This window comes from Lathyrus oleraceus, chromosome 7, assembly GCF_024323335.1.
Source record: "Lathyrus oleraceus cultivar Zhongwan6 chromosome 7, CAAS_Psat_ZW6_1.0, whole genome shotgun sequence".
NCBI lineage: Eukaryota > Viridiplantae > Streptophyta > Magnoliopsida > Fabales > Fabaceae > Lathyrus > Lathyrus oleraceus.
In genome coordinates this window covers 466,896,508-466,917,416 of record NC_066585.1, presented here as the reverse complement: position 1 = coordinate 466,917,416, position 20,909 = coordinate 466,896,508, and the positions used below count along the sequence as shown (strand labels likewise).

The 20,909-nt window shown below is 35.5% G+C and overlaps 1 protein-coding gene across 5 annotated transcripts in view; it reads left to right on the top strand.

The window, feature by feature from the left end:
* The window catches only part of LOC127106833 (extensin-2), a 77,209-nt gene extending 67,439 nt beyond the window's left edge, over nucleotides 1–9,770 (top strand). The window contains exons 1-2 of one of the 5 annotated variants that reach the window (XM_051044136.1): nucleotides 7,842–8,389; nucleotides 8,582–9,770. In XM_051044136.1, the coding sequence (XP_050900093.1) occupies nucleotides 7,963–8,389; nucleotides 8,582–9,588 (1,434 nt within the window). In that variant the 5' untranslated portion in view covers nucleotides 7,842–7,962 and the 3' untranslated portion in view covers nucleotides 9,589–9,770. Of the gene's footprint in view, nucleotides 1–7,841; nucleotides 8,390–8,581 lie in introns of those variants that run through there. The other 4 variants (XM_051044133.1, XM_051044134.1, XM_051044132.1 and 1 more) reach the window with 4 other exon arrangements.
* The last annotated feature ends 11,139 nt before the right edge of the window (nucleotides 9,771–20,909 follow it).

Sequence of the window (20,909 nt, the reverse complement as noted above, 5' to 3'; positions counted from 1 at the left end):
TAAAACTTCAGTGGTACTCTTATCATGGTAATAGGACATGAATAAGGAGTAGGGTGCAAGGCTAGTCTCGAAAGCAATGGTATCTTCACTTAAGACGGTAGGGTCGAAATCTATACCATTGGGGTGAAGACCAACAATGGCTGCTGCGTCGAAAAGGGTAGGCGTAACCATCCCACAAGGAAGGTGAAAGGTGTTGTAAGTACTATCCCAAAAGTAGAGAGAAGCCAAAAGCATATTTGGGCAGATATTGGGTCCTACTCTCGACAACTGGATAAGGTCGAAAATGCCTACTTCTTTCCAAAAAGACCCTTTAACTTTTTCAATTTTATCTAACCAAGATACGTAGTCAGAAGGATCTTTCGACCATGGGCAGGTTCTAAATATCCTGGGAAAATTCAAATAGGTTAAGTCCAACTCTCCAATATCCGTCGAACTCGATGAATCTTTTTGTTCTACAACTTTCTCTTTAGGCTGAGGTTTTCTTCCAGCGCCTATGGGTTTTGTGTGAAAGTAAGATGGAAAAAATTCTCTTAAACGCTCTGGTTTAATCTCTGGATTTGGAAGGGGACCTAACATAGCGTGATAATTTCCAGAAATAAGAACAGGGATTAGTACCTGAGATTTATAGATGCAGTCTTTTTCCTTTTCATTTGGAGGTTCCGGAACATACTGTTGATTTCCAATGGTCATTGGCCCTTTTAAATCATGTGCAGGAGGAAAAGATGAGTCTTGTTTCTTCTTGGAGTGTTTACTGCTTGAGGGTTTTTGAGGCGCCATTGCTGGAAAAAACTGAAGAAGATTTCTCAGAAAATGTGAAAAGCTTGAGAAATGGGTATGAAAAAAGGAAATCTGAAACGTAAAAGGGTTTAAAGAAAAGGTTTATGGGTATTTATAGGAAGAAGATGTTGAAACGTTTTAGATGGTAATGGTGTTAGTGGGACACGTGGCCATTTCTGATGGAAATGATAAAGAGGTGGAAGTTGAAAAGAAACCATGATGTGAGGAAATGATGGAAGTAGATTGTGAACGTGGGCTAGACGTGACATTGTGGAGAAAGTGTAATGATGAACCTGCATTGGGAATTGAGATTATCAGACTTGCATTTAATGAAGATTAAATGACATGGCATCAAAACACTGATTGACAACAAATGACTGTTTCTCCAGAACAACGGTCGAAACGTCTTTGCTGGGGGGCAATTTGTATACGTGCGTTTTCGACGCCATGAGATTTGGTGTAAGAAATGATTTTTTCGACAAATGATGACATGGGTTGAAACGATTTGATTAATAAGTATGGTTCGACACTTCGACAAAATGGAAGTTTCGTCATTTTCGACAAAGATGTTTGCACCTAAGAAAAGCACTTTTGACAGATAGGGAGAACATTGCAGTATGTTGATAATTCGACAAAAATCCTGAAGGAAGACGTCATTTCGACTTAAAAGTAAATTTGAATTTAAAAGGTTGTGACGTTTGGCAGAAGACGCGTGGAAGCATCTGGCGAAAGGAGGAGAGCCATGTGTCATAGTTTTAGGATTTAGTCGTTAATAACAGTTATGTTATTTGTGTATATATAGGGTAGTTATTATCTAAAAAAGGGTGTGAAGAATTACTTATACAAAATTCCTGAAAATACTCAAAGTACCCGTGTGAGAGAAAAGAGTCATATTTGGAAAATGTATGTGTAAACAAACACCAATTCCTTCAAAGTTTATTTTATAAAGTTCAAAGTTCTTTACAAATCTCTTTTATGTTTTCCAGTCATTTATCTTTCTGCACTTTATCCTTTTCGACACTTTACATTTCGTCAGTTATTTTCCGCCATTTACTTTATCTTGTTAAATTTACATCCACTTAACATTGTAATCAACATATTTCGACATAAAACACTTAGAGAACAGAAATGAAAGATATGAAAGTGATTTTAGACATCTTCAAGACCATCTAGATTTTGCACATGTCCTAGGATTTGTGTGGTTGATCCTGCAAGTAACCCAATTCTACAAGTTTTGGTAAACCAGAGGTTGTTCGCCAAAATTCACAGCGAACAACTGCATGTCTCTTTATTTTCCCTCTCTATATGCTATTTCGTTTACGTAACTGGGTTTTCTCTCTACTGCGATTACTCTCGTCCTCCGTTCGTTCTCCCTCCCTCACCGTCGTCGTCGCCGTCTCCTTTTTCTGCTGCTGCGTTCACGTTCACTGAGTTTTCTGCGTCCACCGTCGCTGTTCACTTTCTTCTCCATCGTTACCGTCACCTTGAAGGTATTTCTCTTCTCCATCGTTACCGTTCACTTTCTTCAGGTGTTTGATTAGGGCAGTTTCTAAACTGAGTTTTACATTTTGTGCATTATGTTGATTAATGTTGTTTAGGGCAAACGAACACTATATGGTGTTCATGAGCACCTTGTTGTAAGGTTTTTTATTTCTGATTGAAAACTGATGTCATTTGGAGTGTGTTTGAGCTTATGCTTGGAAGTTTGATGATTATGGATGCAAGTTTGTTCATGTTCCAAACACCATAAGTTTGCATTGGTCTTTTGTATGCAGTAGGTGTGTGTGAGTTTGTATTCAATAATGATGAAAAAAAGAGAGAGTTTAGATTGTTGTAACATGAGAGAAATGGAAGGTATATGAATGTGTTTTTTGTGTAGCTTCACGAATATGGTCATTGTCTTACTTGGGTCTTATTGAATCATTTCTATATTACAGATAAAATGGCTAACCAAGACGATACCCATGACACGAGTGGATCACGTAACAATGTTGAAAAAGAAATCAAACGAGGATTGACTGTTATGAAGTCAATCATTCGTGCAAGAGACAAGGGTGAAAAATTCGAAGTACATTGGAGTGCTGAAGACCAACTAATTGAGCCTAACGGTTCAATGTTGGCAAGTTACATTGGTTCCCTTGTTCGACAACATATTCCGATTACATGTGATAATTGGAGAAGTCCGGAATTGAAGGTTGGCAAAGAAAAAATATGGTCCGAGATACAGGTACTTACCATATATTATTATATGTTTTTTTTGTTGACTATTTGTTGACCATATATTGTTATAATATTACTTATAATAACACACTCCATTTGTATGTTTTTTAGAGATCCTTTCACATCGATGAAAGCCGGCAAAAATATTGTATTCAATTGGCCGGAAAAAGACTCCGAGGATTTCGATCCTTTTTGTCCAACAAATTTCTCAAGGATGAGGAAGGAAACTTTGTTGAAGCAGAACGGCCAATGAAGTATGCGGAGATTATTTCAGCCGAAGAATGGGATAACTTTGTCGCCAAACGAAGAAACGAAAAATTCCATGTAATGTCTATTAATTATGGTATTATACAATTGTTAAGTTACTTGGTTCTAATATGCCTTAAAATTTTTTATCCAGGAAGTAAGCGACAAAAATCGGAAAAGGGCATCAAAACCCGCGTATCCGTACAAAAAAGGGCGTACGGGATATGCACGGTTACAACAAAAAATTATGAGTATATTCAAATGCTATGAGCTTATACATTGTCACAATATGTTATAATTGATGATCTTATAATCTGATTCAATTTGTAGCTAGCCGAGGAGAAAAGTGACGCAACATCTCTTCCGGAGCACGTATTGTGGAAGGCTGCTCGGGTTGGGAAGGATGGGGCTGTCGTTGAAGCGGTTCAAAATGTTTATGACGAATGTGTAAGTATATGTAACATTATTTCTTTAATTATATCGAAAATTTTGTTAGACATATAATTCATTTTTAATCTCCTCTAATAATATTTCAGGAGACTTTATCCCAAACCTTACCTTCAACCGAGGTCCAGGATTGCAGGAGCGTACTTAGTCGAGTACTAAATGTTCCTGAGTATTCCGGTCGTGTGAGGGGTAAGGGTTTTGGTGTGACTCCGTCGTCATTTTATAAAAAACCAAAAACAAAAAATCCTACCAACAAAGAGGTGATGGAGACCTTGGCGGAGTTAAGGGCACAAGTACTCGAACTGCAAAAGGAGAATGCAAGGTATAGAGAGGAAAGGTGCGGTTCCGAGGCAAAAGATACTAGTGACCGAGCTAGTATCAATTGTCAACCGAAATTTCCCGAGGTAATTATATATGTTATTATGAAATTAAAATAGCACCTTTTTACTTGACACATATACACGTTAACAATAACATTTATTATTGGTTTAGGGCATTACACCTTGTCAGCTGTATCTATCGTCACCAACTTATCGCATAGTTGGCAAGGGAAAAGTGCACAACACTTCGGGTGAATTACTTCACCATAATCCCCTCCCGGTGGGATATATGAAAGTTTCGGTTGACCTTGTATTAGATACCGACGCGCTTCTACCATTACCTAACGTTGTTTCAGAGACAACGTTGATGCGAGATGCAGTCGGATCCTTTGTTGGATGGCCGTCAGATCTAATTTTCCCAGATGCCGAGGTATATATGTTCTAAATGATTATGAATATTTAGTATTCACATTTCAATTCAGCTACAATTATGATATTTAATCAATCCTTATTACATGGTAATGTTAGACTCCTACAAGACCCACACATAAAGCTGGTAAAGGGATTTCAAGACGCATCGAGTCGGTTGCATCTCAAAAAGAGGTACAAATATATATACCCATTGAATTATATACGCAACGATTCTGTTGCATCACAAAAAGTCATGATTTAATTTATATGAATTTTTAGGTTCCCGGTCGAAAGTTGAAAAAAGCTGATAACGATATTCCAACGACGTCCGGGACAAAATCTCAAATTATGATGCGTCTTGAGAAAATGGTGGAAGAGTCCGATATTATGCACGGCACGATCCGTAGTGTAGATTTTGATGAAGGTGTTTTCGGAATTGCTCATTCCGAAATAATTGCAAAGGAGGACATGCAACAACTTTTTGAACACGAAGAATTGGGCATCGCTGTCATTCATACATACATATGGTACTCCGATCAATCTATTATTTACTTAGTTGAACAATTTATTTACACATTTCAATGAGTAGTCTAATGTTTATTATGTTTCTATTTAAGGTATATGTATGTAACATTGATGCGGGGAACTGAATTGTGTAACTGATTCAATTTTATTGCTGCTTCCCGTATCAACACAACGTTTATAACGAAAAATCCAACATCCGTAAAGAATGAACTAGTCGATAGATTCATGGCGGCCGACGATAATACTACACCCAGTTTGTATTTTTTACCGTTTAATTCTGGGAACGGGTTAAATTTTCTTTCTAATAATTTCATTCTAATCTATGTATATCTTTTACGTAGAAAATTTTCATGCATCTAAATTTTTGTTTTATTTTACAGTGGTCACTAGGTGTTGGTTGCTATGGATCTTTCGAGACTAATGGTGTATTATCTCGATTCGTTATCGGGTGATTGGAGTAAATATCCGAGTATGAAGAAGACGGTTGACGCGTAAGTGAAATTCCCCTAAATATTCGTGTGTATTTGTATATTTAATTATGTCTGTCAGATTGATCTCAATATACGTTTTTATTTTGTTAGGGCAATACTAAAATTTAGATCGAAAAAGAATTACCGTAATAGGAAGGACATTACCTGGGTCAGAGTTCAGGTATATATTAAGTATCTTATTTTTGCTTATAATAGTGTTTGTTTTTTTGCTTATAATAGTGTTTGTAAGAAATTAACTATATATATATTGTTTGTTTTTCTGTGTAGTGTCCTCAGCAAAACAATTCGGTCGATTGCGGATTTTTTGTATTGAGATTTATGAGAGATATCATTGCGTTGAATCGTATAGACATCCCAAAAATGGTATGGAATAATAACTTAGGGTTTATTTTAATATTATCGGATATTTCATCTAATTTGTTACTAAATCATGAATATGTTTTATTCTCTTAATTGTAGTACTTTGAGGAATACAAATCTTACTCAAGAGCTCATTTGGATGAAATGAAGGATGAATTGTGTCAATTCATTGTTGATCAAAGAATCATATAGCTAGGTTGTATATTGTTGTACATATATGTATGGAATGTTGTTGTTGTATGCTGTTGTTGTATATATGTTGTATATTGTTGTTGTACTTTTACTAAATCATGAATATGTTGTTGTATATTGTTGATCAACGAATCATATATTAATGTTGTATATATGGAGGATTAATGTTGTATATAAATGGATTCATGTTGTATATATCAATGGATTAATGGTGTATAACATTGGATTAAAGGATGAAATCAATATGAATTTTACACTTTTGCAGCATGCGAACAGGTTACCAATTAAATATCCACTGTTTTTCAAACAAATTTTTTTAAAATAACTAACACTTTAGAGGGCGCTTTCTGTAGGAAGCGCCCTCTAAACACTTTACATTGACAACTTTAGAGGGCGCTTTGTCCAGAAAGCGCCCTCTAAACACTTTACATTGACAACTTTAGAGGGCGCTTTTTCCAGAAAGCGCCCTCTAAGGTGTCCCTTTATGGACCACTCCAGAGGACGCTTTTTTCTGAAAGCGCACTATAATGTGGCCCTTAAAGGGCCACTTTAGATAACGCTTTCTCCAGGAAAACAAAGCGCTGTTTTTACCTATGCCAGTGCCACTTTAGAGGGCGCTTAAAAGCGCTGTTATAGGCCAAAATAAGCGCCCTCTTTTCCCTTATTTGGCGTAGTGGATGCATTTCCGTACTAATTTATGATAAAATGGGTGTGACTCATTTACGAAGAGATATGATGTCTATGAGGTTTGAACCGAAATATTCTTTTTAGATTTGTGTAGAACAATTCTAAATTTTAATATGGTATCTCGTCACCACTAAAGGTGAGAAAAGCAACCCGAGAATTTCAATATCTCAAACATTTCCACCGTGGAACTGATCAAAGATTTATAGTTGTTTTAAGCAAGGGCCTAAATACAATGACAATGATCACAAGAACTATGAAAATAATACATTTCTTATATATCCCGAGTCAAATGCATTTTAAGTAACTTATACCACATTGGCAAGTAGTTATACCATATTGACAAGTAAATAAGTTGAATTAGTTTATTAATTCATCAAGAATATTGGCGAAGAAATTATAACAATAAAGAGAGATTTCGTTTTTATTAATAAGGCTCTTTGGAAGAAAGAACCAAAGGTGATTAACTAACTTTTTTTATATTGTGTAAGGTGGCATACCATAAGTAGTATAGGGACCATGAATTTGTAAGTACTATATAAAGTCTCTGTACTTGAATGAGATTAATGCAAAAAGGTGGCTAAAAGTTTACATGATAGTGATTACAAGAATTATGAAAATATGACACAGTAACTTTTATACACTAAGTCAAATGCATTTTAAGTAACTATATAGAGTACCATATTGACAAGTAATTAGGCTGAGTTAGTTTATTAATTCATCAAGAATATTGACGTAGAAACGATAACAATAAAGAGGATTTTCATTTTTATAATCCAGAAATATGTATTAATTGATCACAATATAAGACATTAGAAAACTCTGGCAATTTGGAATTAATTTAACTTTATAAACTGTTTTCACATTCAGATTTTCAAACGTGCTTGCCATTTCCTCTCTCTACAATCAGAACTAAGCCTCCTTTGACGCGTTTTAATAAAAAATAACTCATTCAACATTACATTCCCATTATCACCTACTCTCTTCATTGACTATGTTCATGTCCGTGTTCTGGAAAAACATAAACTCATATAGTTGAAAACCACAATACATTATTATATTTTAAAATACAAAATGCTGGTACTATAGGATGTACACCATCCTTGAAAGTTGAAATAATAATATAACTTAAATCATTAAGCCATGTATTTGAAATATTCAGAAATCCTATAATCTATGATTGGGCAAACACTATAAATAAAGAGTTACAATACAAACTTAAACAATCACAGTAACTAGCAAACATTCTTCCAAAAAATTGATTACAAAAATACATAAACTTACAGAATATGGGAAGCTCACTTGGGTTGAGGCATTGGCCTCAACTCTTCTATGCAATTGCGTTATGCTTAATTGCTAGCACTGTTGTTGCGGATGATGATAAGCCTTACTATCCAACACCTCCAAATCAAGGACGACAACCACCATATTACTACAAGTCTCCACCCCCATCATCTCCTTATGTCGACAAATTTCCTCCATATTACTACAAATCTCCACCTCCACCATCTCCATCACCACCACCACCTTATTTCTACAAGTCTCCTCCACCTCCATCTCCCTCTCCTCCTCCACCATATGTTTACAACTCACCACCACCTCCATCCCCTTCACCTCCACCTCCATATATCTACAAGTCACCACCTCCTCCATCTCCTTCACCTCCCCCACCATATATCTATAAGAGTCCACCACCACCCTCTCCATCACCACCGCCTCCATATGTTTACAAGTCTCCTCCTCCACCATCTCCTTCACCACCCCCACCATATGTTTATAAGTCTCCACCACCTCCATCTCCCTCACCTCCTCCTCCATATATTTACAAGTCACCACCTCCTCCATCTCCTTCACCTCCTCCGCCATATGTTTACAAGAGTCCACCACCACCCTCCCCATCACCACCACCTCCATATATCTACAAGTCACCTCCTCCACCATCTCCCTCGCCACCTCCACCATATGTCTATAAGTCACCACCACCTCCTTCCCCTTCACCTCCGCCACCATATGTCTACAAGTCGCCACCCCCACCATCCCCATCACCACCTCCTCCATATATTTATAAGTCTCCACCCCCATCATATCCATCCCCACCTCCTCCTTATGTTTATAAGTCTCCTCCTCCACCATCTCCTTCACCACCACCACCATATGTGTACAAGTCTCCACCGCCTCCATCTCCCTCTCCTCCACCGCCATTTGTCTACAAGTCACCACCTCCACCATCTCCATCCCCACCACCTCCGTATGTTTATAAGTCTCCTCCTCCTCCTTCACCTTCACCTCCTCCTCCATACGTCTATAAGTCCCCACCCCCGCCATCACCTTCCCCACCACCTCCATACATATATAAGTCTCCTCCTCCACCATCTCCTTCACCACCACCTCCATATATCTATAAGTCACCACCACCGCCTTCCCCTTCACCACCTCCTCCATATGTCTACAAGTCACCACCGCCTCCATCACCTTCACCACCTCCTCCATATGTTTATAAGTCCCCGCCTCCACCATCCCCTTCTCCTCCACCACCATACTATTATAAGTCCCCTCCTCCTCCTTCTCCTTCACCTCCTCCTCCATATGTGTACAAATCTCCACCTCCACCATCCCCTTCCCCCCCTCCTCCATATGTTTACAAATCTCCACCTCCGCCATCTCCATCACCCCCTCCACCCTATTTCTATAAGTCACCACCACCTCCCTCGCCTTCACCACCTCCTCCATACTACTATAAATCTCCACCGCCACCTTCTCCATCACCTCCTCCACCGTATGTCTACAAGTCACCACCGCCACCTTCACCTTCACCACCTCCTCCATACTACTACAACTCTCCACCTCCACCATCTCCATCACCTCCTCCATATCATCCCTACCTCTATAACTCACCCCCACCTCCCATCTATTAAGCTCCGGGCTAAAGTTGTGTAAAAATTTTCATTGAATTATGTTAAACATTATTGTTGTTAATTTGTATTTCAGCTTCTATTTGTCAATAAAACAATCTACATTGGGTTAAGAGCCTAATTTTGGTTCTAGTGTAATTGTGTATGTATGGGGATGGTGCTAATTCATAAGTCTATATTATGTATTTCGTTGAGTTGTTTTGGTGATTTTACACATTTTTATTTACTTGTAACTTCATATCACCAACATCAACATACAAAATGACCTTTAAATTCTTTTTTGTCACCAAATATTTGATTATTAAATCTAGTGAATAGTTACCTTTCATATACACAAGATGAATATATAGAGACTCGAAAAAAATATAAGTATATCGAAATAAATTAATACACTGATAGTAGATTAAAAACATGATTAGTGCAACTATCACTTAATCAATCAAATCTATGTACAACAATTGTATCGGTTCTACCAAATAATAAAAAATTGAGTTTGGTATTGTCTCCATTGAGATTATATTGTTAAGAACTACACAATTTTGACCGAATAATGGCTGAAAAAGTGGGTAACATATGAGTTTGCATTGATTAGAAGTGATAAACATAATATGTAATTGGTTAAATGAATGAACACACATTAAACATAATTGAAAACACGAGAATCAAACACAATGTACGTAAAGGTGGATACATACATAGCTAAATGTTGAAGTTTGATATATCATTTATTGATGCAGTTTGAATCATCCATTTGATCAAGTTAACTCAATTCATCTGTAGATAGTTTAGAACAGACTTGCATTGAATTCATATGTAGCAGCATTTTGAATTTGAACATTGTAAGCATTAACTTCATGATGCTACAAAGACTCACATAAGCATACCTCACAGTTACATCTAATGTCAAGATTATAAATCAAGGAAAATAATTTCTAGGATTAAGAGATGTCATCAAAACTAACATAATCATAGTGAACAAGTAACCATAAATTTCTATAAAAAAAAATTAGGGTTAGGAAGTGAATGGAACATAGAATCTATTTTGTAGCAAGAACTTTAGGAATTGGAGAAATCTGAATCTATATTGATTGGCATATTCTACTTGTAAAAAGTATGTAAAGCAAAATTGAAACCCAATCAGTAATGCATCATCATTGAATAATTGTAAACAAGCTCAAAGTAACAAAACAAAATCATTTACATTGTAATAATAAGTTTAAAATTACTCCATTGAGAAAGATCCATCTCTGCAACGGCCTTGTAAATATTAGCAGTAACATCTCTAATATGAAACTTCCATCGGAATTCAGTAGCGAGAATGAGTTGACTTGTTCATGCGCCCACATTGCATTTTGGGAAGCTAGGTGCGTTATTAGGTTGAAATGTCTGCAATTAGATTTGGAAGAGAACTATAGTTAGAAGAATTTTGTATTCTTCTTTGTCCATATTATGGAATTTTTTATTATGTTTATGATTGGATTGGTGGAAAATCACTGTATGAAAATTTGTAATTGTCCATCAGATTTTTGAAAATGTAACACTGTTTGCCTCATTGAATAATTTCTGAAATGAGTATCACCCTAATTTAAAACAAAATATTATTTCGAATATTCATCTCCGGAAAAATCCAATCAACTTATTGATCATTAAGCATTCCATTGGAGTTTCCAAAAATTGTATTTCCGTAGTTTTGAAGCGAGAATTAAAAATCTATCACCTTTGCATGTCAGTCATATTCGGAGATATATTTTTATAAATATCAAAGGTGATTTTTAGTAAAACAGACACATGCATGATCATAATCCATACCCATTTTTCTAAACACCATTTCAAAAAACCCTATAATTCTCAATCACGATTTTCACTCCAAACCTTCAGCCTTGTGTTTCATCACATCAAAAAGAGTAAAAGAAGTTTGAATTCACGGTAAAGATCATTTGTTTCAAAGTTTCATTTCTCACATTAATCTTGTTTTGTAGATGATAACTTACGTCATATCCGGAAAAGTATTTCCGGATTTTGTATGACTTCTTCCGAAAATACATTTCTAGAGTCTGTCTATTTTCATTTGCGACTAATATATTTTCAACTTAACCTGTTTTGGAACATTTTATGTTGGTGCACCCCTATGTTTTCCTCAAACCTATTATGTCTCCGAATGCAAAACATGTTATTGTGAAGGAGGTAGATATTGGAAACCAATTTACAAATGAATAAGAGTTTAAATTTTGTACGGAGGCATCCAAATTGGGATTTGTTGTTGTAATCAGGAGGTTTGATAATGGTTCAGATATGAGATATGCATTTGTTACAATGAAATGCGAAAGAGGTGGGAAGTATAAAATTCCTCTTTGGAATTTCAAACGAGATGACACTTGTTAAAGAAAATGTGGATGTCCCTTTATGTTGCATGGTTATATGTTGGGAAATAACAAATGGAGATTTAATGTGATATGTGGTTTACATAACCATGACATGTGTGAAAAGTTAGTTGGACATCCAGTTTCAAGTCGCCTCATGTCAGCAGAGAAGGAATGTGTTTCAGACAAGACACTGAATATACTGCAACCGAAAAACATACTTGCAACTTTGAAACATAAAAGACCCAAAAATATCGCAAATATCAGGCAAGTCTATAATATTCGGGCCCAAAATAACAAGGCGATAATGGGGAGATAGAACTGAAATACAACAATTCTTGAAACTTTTTAATGATAATAGTTATGTGTCTAGGTATCGAAAGTGCGAGGATGGAGTAACCGTTAAAGATATATTTTGGACTCGTCCTGATTCCATCAAGTTGTTCAACATATATCCTATTATTCTCATCATTGATTCAATGTATATGACCAACAAGTAAAGGCTTCCGCTATTAGAAATTATTGGTGTTACCTCTATTGAGAAAACATATTCTTTCGGCTTTTCATTTCTAGAGAGAGGAAATGGGAGAATGTTACTTGGGTTTTAGAGGTGTGTCGGGCAACACTGAAGGACACAGAAGACATGCTAAAAGTAAGTGTCACCAACCACGATACCGCTTTGATGAATTCAGTTTCATAGATATTCCTCTACTTCCTACGCATTACTATGTAGGTATCACTTAACAAAGAATTTGAGAAGTTGGATTAAACCTGCGGTAGGGACGAAACAGATAAAGGCCGGAGACACAAAAATGGTCAAGGCGGGTATGATAGTGGAAAGAATAATTGATGCATTAAATATTATAATAAATTCTTCTACAAAAGAGTTATATGCCAATGTTCTTATACTTTTCAGGAAGGTGTGTGAGATATATCCAGATTTATTGAAATATGTTGAAAGTACAATATTAGACTAGGTGAAGGAGAAGATTGTATATGCTTGGACCGATCGGGTTAGACAACTTGGAAATACAATAACAAATCGAGTTAAGTATTCCCATGTTACAGTAAAGAATTGTGTGGGAAGTAGTAAGGGTGATTTGTGTAGAGATTGGGACTCTATGAACCAAATGATCCAAAATTATCATAATGAGATACATATATCATTTGGTCGTAATGTCACAGTGTTGGAACATATATTCAAAGACAACAATTTTTATTCTTAGTTGGTCGGCAATATATCTCGAGCAAGACAAAATTATATTTTTTATGAAGTCAAACGACCTGAGAATGTAGGTTCCAATAGCTCAAAGTGTGGTTGCACACTTAAGAAAACCTATGCTTACCCATTTGTTTTTCTTATATCTAAAAAGGTGAAACTTTATATCCTGATAAGAATGGATGAACTATTCCTCACTGGAAAAGGCTCAGGTTTCATGATGATGGTGTCACCAAATACGAAAAGTCGAATATCTCTACGTTAACTGAATGGAAGTGATACAAGAGATATTTTTGGAAGCCGGTGACAATATGAAACTCCATATCAAAGAAAAATTGAAAAAGATTTCTTATCTGGAAACCACAGACTTCAAACCACCCTCTCAACCGGTAAATACAAAATATTCTCCTAAGAAGGTCAAACATACACTAAGTGACAATTCAACAATACTGTCTACTTCATATTTTGAACAGGTTGAGAAATTTCTTCCTGATTCTCCAAAATAAAAATTCCAAAAAAATTATTTTCAAAGGAGCTCGCATAAGCAAAAAATTTATTCTTTAAGAGACGTCGATTTCTATGCAAAAATACATTGAACGGATCATCAATGTTAAGGATGACGGTAATTATGATTTTTAAGTTGTTTCTGCTTTGCTCGGTAAAGGAGAAGAGGATCACATACTTGTCTACCTCAACATATCTATGTTTTGCGAGGCCATAAAGAATCATGCACACTGCTATCATGAAAAAAAGAGCAAATTTTCATACAATTTATGAATATGTTTATCCTTGCATTATTGGACCGTCACCGGAGGAAAAATGGATGAGCTTCCCTGAAATGGGTCATTTCACAACAAGCGTGTATGAAAGAGTGTGTATTGATCTTACAAGATACGACTTTTGGGAAACATTTTTCCACTAAACACTGCCCCACCTCAAAATCCAAATGATTGTATTATATGTGTTGGGTGGATTTCAATTTTGAGACACTTTGTTCAAGTTGATTTGAAATCGGAACTACTACAAATAACACATGTCATGTCGAGCACGAAATGGATTTCACCTCGGTTACAATGCCGAGGTAATCAAAAGTGACATGAAAAGTGAGAAATTTACCCCTTGGCTAAAAAATAATTGAGGGGTTTTAGTTTAAATAGTCATGGGTTCGAACCCCAACAATAGTTTTTTTATATTTTCCAAACTAACACCATATACCTTTAGTGACAAAATTGAGGGAAAATATATATATATATATATATATATATATATATATATATATATATATATATATATATATATATATATATATATATATATATATATATATATATATATATATATATATATATATATATATATATATATATATATACTCATTACATTGTCTACACCGAGTATTAAAGTAAAATAGATAACAAATTTTGAATCTGACTCATCGTCATCGTTGTGAGTAAAGAACAAGTACTTGATATCTTAGGGATGAACAAATGTTGGATCCTCGTTTCATTGAATCTTGGGGAAGATCAAATGTTGAATACAATATATTCTCTATGGCTAGATAAATAAAATAAATATTCAGTTACGAGATTATGTTAGAACACAAACCTTGAACCAATTTTTTTTCTCACATGCAATCCATCACATAAAATTTTGGCAAAGTAAATACAGTCTCATCAACCACATATTAAAAACCTACATTTTTTTTTCTCTTGCAATCTATTACATTGATATTTTTACTTTGTAAAATCTCATGGCACTCTGATTAATCATAGAGGGTTTCACAATAACGTTTGGGTTTCTTGTGGATTCACTAATATTCAGAATTCATTTATAATGAGACTTTTAGGTTTCACGAGGATCACTAGTGGAAGTGTCTTGAGTGTTGATACTTATTAAATGTACGACAAATATTTGTTTAAGGATGGTGAAGAAACTAAATAAACATGATTATATTTTACCTTAGTTATTACTGAAAATCGAGGTAAAATGTGTTTCTTTTTAAATAAATAAAAAATAATAAAATATGTTCCAACTCAAGCTCCACATACCTCTTGGTTTCTGTTAAAGACCGAGAATGCTTTTTTTTATAAATATTTTTACATTGTTTAAACAAAATATTAAAACAAATTTTTTAAACAAATCAAGAGTTTAATAATGGATTCTTGGAGAATAACCTATATTTTCAAATTTATGATAAGTTATATGTTCCAAATAAGCAATTTTTTCTGTACTAGCAATCCATCTCAGAGAGAGTTCATTATCTTGAACAAATATTTTTATGGCAAATGTTTTCACATGACAGAGAACATGAAAGAGAACGTGAAAGAGAAATGGATGATTGTTTTTAGGAATAAATTTCTCAATATTATCAAACGAGGAAAACATCAAAATTTTCAATGTTTTCTTTAATTGATAACATAGGAAGTTTATTACAAAAATACAACAACATCATTATGTGAGATATATTGAAAGGGCAGGAAAAAATATTTTGTTCAATATTGAAGAACATTGAAGATTTTTTCTATCTTACAACCAATCCCAGAGAATGATGCATAAGACTTTGGAGCGGCTACATATAAGTTAGGTTTCAGGTAAAATCTGACTAACGAGTACTTTTATTGTACAATATGAGAATTTAATCTCTCAGTTGTTAAATATAACCGAAGAAATAGATCATTAATTTTAAAATTAAAATAAAAAGAAAGACACTCGTTTTAAAGAAATAAAGAGCTTATCAATTGTACTCTTCAATTTGATGGATGGATAAGTGCTCAGAAAGGTTATGTCAGACCATTGAATAATTGGCTACTGAAATGTCTCTTGTATGAATAAAAGAAACATACTTATTAAAAGGACCAATATCATTACATAACTACTTCACGACACTAATTATTAAACCTCTGTTTCCCCCTTTCCTTAGATCATTCGAAAGTAACCTTTAGATAATAACACTCATTCATGTAAAGAACAATCAAAATGATTCTCGTTGAGTACAACGACTGTGAGGAGTTCTAGTACCTTCCCTTTGCATAACCGACTTCCTTACCCATTTCTCTTCCTCTTGGTTTTATCGATATTTTCCCTTTCCTTTTGGAATAAATAAAGTTTGGTGAAGACTCTATTATATCTTTTAACGTGCGATGCACTCAGGAATTTTTTGTAGCGCGAAAGCTAGTGACTCTACTGGTGAGTCGATAAGCAAGTCAAGCCTAGTTTTGGTTACTTTCTTTGCATGTTTAGGTGTTTATCTTTATGATTTACTTTCCTTATCTTTATGTTATTTATTTCATTCTTTATTGCTTTAAATATTTTTTATTCTGGATATTTATTATATTCTCTATTGTGGGCTGGGATAATTGTTACATGAGAGAAGAGTTGTATACTCGAGCTTGAGCATAAACACGTGATAGTATAATGGCAAGAGTCGTGTTAACCTACTTGGAGTTAGGCCTCAACCAGGGTCGGCACAAGACACCACATCTAGAGTAGATTCTTTTGGGAGCATCATTGTTCGACGAGTCACTCGTCCTAGGCAATGGTATCTCAAAAAGGGTCCATGACTCTAAGGGACCTTTTTAGGAACCTTCTCCTTTGAATACTAGTACCTATCTGTGAGGGGATATTGGGTTTTTGTAGGAAACCAAGACCCTACATACCCTTCCATCATGCATACGTCGGACCTTTGAACCTATGTCAAAAGTACAAACAGGTTACCCGGAATATGGTGAACTTGCTAACTAATGGGTATTGCAGTTTGCCTCTTCGTTGGTTGGAGCATTTATCTTTATAGCTTTGCTTCATTTATAGCATTGTGGGATGGGCTTTGTGATTTGAGAAAAACTCTACACTCGAGCTTGAGTGTGCATATAGGATAGAATCGTGGATAGTCGTGTTAACCTGCGTTTCGTGCGTTGGGTTGGCACGAGACCCACACCCAGAATACATTCACTTAGAAGTACCATTGTGCTACAAGAATTTTCTACCGCAAGGTATTTTCATTTGGATCCATGACTCTGGGAGGCCTTTTAGGGACTACCCTTTGAAGACTAGAAACTACCTATGAGGGAATATGGGATTTTTTTGTAGGAAACCATAGACTCCACATTCCTCGAAAACCATGATTGCGTCAAACTTTTGAACCTTCATTGAGAATCATAAACAGACTATCCAGAGCATGTTGAACTTTTAACCTACATTGTCGCATACTATTATTGCATCATTGTGTATATACCATATTTTTGAACTTAAATTATTACATCATCGAACCTTTTAAAATTAATGGATGTTGCAGATCTTATTTGCATTCCACCCCTAACATATGCATACACTCATGCATTTGCATTTCATGCATACAAACCAGAAAGCTCACCTTTTCCCCTCCTCATCCAGAAGACGACGATTCCCCGACGCCAATTGCCAAAGAATCATTGAACAGGTTATGTGCAAAGAAATCTTGGTTCACGCCTAAGGCAAGGTTGACATGATTCTGGAATTTTTCCAGGACATCATGACAACAGACATCTCAGATCAAGTTGTGATGGGTGAGCAAATTGAGAACAAACTGAAGACGGATAAAATCTAGAATGTAACTACAAGAATTCTGTCAGTTTATCCCCAAGAAAAGTATCTCCTACTGAATCAGAAGCCCGCTCAAGGAAATCAAAAACAAAAGCAGAAGCATATCAGTAAAGGGAGCAATGATCAAAGGAGGAGACGTCCCCGCTTTGATCCTATTCCAATTTCTATACGCATCTACTGCCTATTGATCGTTCACCATTTTCACTATGTTTTAATTACTTATTCGACAAGAAACCAATGATTCTGGAACACTTTATGCGCATTATGGTACCTTTTATGTTAGTTTTCATTTTCGTAAGTTATTTAAGCATTTTATCAATTTTTAGTTTTATTTTGTGTTTTCAGGATTTTATGATTTGGTTGTCTGTGTTTATGCATCCATATCCATGTAGAAGATTCAAAGGACTCAATGCGAGGAAGTGGAAAGTTACGACGTTCGAGGAAAGAATATTTCTCAATACAACGGGCCTGACACGGCCACCTGTGTCACCTGACACGAGTCGTGTCAAGATCAAGACAACTCAACTACAAGGAATGGCTAAGACAGGGACCTAACACGGCCCGTGTTAGGTCACCTAGGGCGTGTTAGGAAGGAAGTGGCAATATAGGGAGCTGACACGGCCACCTGTGTCAACTGACACGGGCTATATCAACCTAGGCGTAGAATTTTCCAATTTTTGGGCTTTTTACCCGGGTGTGAGCTGCAAGGACGTTTTGGGGATTTCCAACCTTTGCCAAGGCTTTTTTCTCACTATTTTAGGAGAGTTTCTACAGGAGAAGAAGACACCTTGAAATAAGGAGAGCATAAAGAATTGTCAAACGATAAAGAATTACAGAGAAAAAGACACCTTGAAACAAGGCTTTTTTCTCACTTTTTTCTAATTATTTAATTAATTAAATCTGACTAAATCAATTAATTAAGGCACAATTCCCCGAAACTATCACTCACTAGCCAAACCACCAAAAATCACACAAATAATTATTGAAATAAATCACACAATTAAATCAAATAAATAATTAAACAATTAAATAAACGACTAATTAAGTTAGGGTGTTACGCTGCTGCCTTGGAAGTCCCCATCAGTCCATATTGATGCATCTATCGTCGATGCTGCCATTTCGGATTCCGTTCTTGAGGTTTTTTTACGAGACCCTTATGGCACGTCCCTATTGCCTCTATATGCAAACCATGCCGCTAGGCACGTGTGGGACGGTGAAATAACATCAATCTGTATTCATTCTTTGAAACACATGTGTTATAATATTTTAACTTTCTGACTATGATGTATTTTTTTTTGTAACACCATGGTAGGAAGATTGCGAAGCTGCATCAGCTTGAGGAGCAGTTATTTCATGATGTTATTTAGTTATCTTTATGCATGACTAGTTATAATGTTATTAACTGATAACGCGAAAATGTATCGTATATTTGGCTTAATATGCATTGCTTTTTACTTGATTAACACTTATTATTACGCAGTAATTTATGTTTATTTCAGGTATTTATCGAATAAGAGATATATAGGCAAGCAAAGTGGAAAATAGCAATAAGGAAAGAAAAATAGAAGAAAATGGAGAACAAAAGGAAGCATGGAACTCACAACACCAAACGAATGGTGGCGCCCACCACTTGGATGTGTGGCGCCCGCCACATGGCTTTAGGAAGTGGTGGTGCCCACCTCACACAATGTGGCATCCGTCATAAAGTTTAGATGCATGGCGCCCATCTCACAAAATATGGCGCCCGCCACGCAGACCATATTAGGGATGTGGCAACCGCCATCAACCCGGTCTTCCTTATTCCTCTCCACACTTTTTGCCATGACCTTCTCTTACTTTTTTAACCAACCAATGCTACATTTAAGGAGAGTGGGGAGTATATATGGGATGGTCAGTTTTTACGAAGAGGGGGGCATTTTTCCAGTCAGATTTTGTTGTTGGATTTTCTTAGGTAGTTTCCTACTTTGTAAAAGAAATAGATTCTCCATACCAAGGACTATTGCACTTATTGTTTAAGCATCTGAATTTGATTGTAACGGTGTACTCGATTTCCAAAGCGTGTCGGCATTGTTTAATTTGAAGAATCAGTATTCATTCCAAGTTCTCGATTTATATTCTAGGTTTTATTTTAATTGTCATTTTAATTGCTTATGCCTTATTGTATGCTTAACTGTATGAAAACCGTTACACTTATTGATGAGTGTATGATCGCGACTTAGTAAGTCTATGTGAATTGTGACCGCAAGTGCACAGTCCTATCACATAGTTTTAAAGATTATTGAACCCACGAAGACTAATAATCGAACGTATCGTGGTCTAATTTTGCTATGTAAATCTAAGGTTGATGATTGTTCTATGATTGGAGGGATGAAGAGAAATAATTATAATGTAAATAGAATATTAACATAAGATATAGGGGATATCGGTATGTAATACATCAAACTTTGGGGATTCAATAGATAGTTGGTGTAATCTTATTGGTTAAAATATTCTTCAGCAGAAATTATTTATAGAAAAGACTTAGTCTCACACCCTCATTTTAATGACTTTGACCATACTCATAAACCAGAATGCTTGGCTCTCGAGGTCTCATTTTGAATTTAAAAGTAATTTTTGAATATAAATAAAGTCTAATTAATCCTAAAGCGCTCTCGCTGTGTTTAGGATTAATGCCTAGTTTCAGCTATCTGGTTAAAATTTCAAACTCTCGTTCTGGTTGACCGTAACATTAGTTTGTTTTGTACTCTTGTACGAAAAATAGGTTGATTAAAATAAGAAACTAAAACTGGAAAATAAGTTTTATAAAAACTAACACCAATTATTTAGCGAACCCCGTTGTTTCGACTGCCTTTACATACTGATGCCTAAGTGTTTAGTCAGACATGGATCCGGTAACAGACATGGTATTTGGGAAATTAAACATGCAATAAGGCATAAATAAATAAAACATTCATCAAAATAAAACTTGGATTGCAATTTAAGAACTGGAACTGAATCTTGAATCTTCAATTAAAATAATTTCGGCAGGCTTTGACAATGAATAACCCTTACAATTGAATCCCAAATGCATAAAAAATAATAAATCGCAATAGTCCCCGATGTGGAGAAACTATCACTTTTACAAGGTAAGAAAACTGCCTAGAAAACTAAAAGAAAATAATAATGAA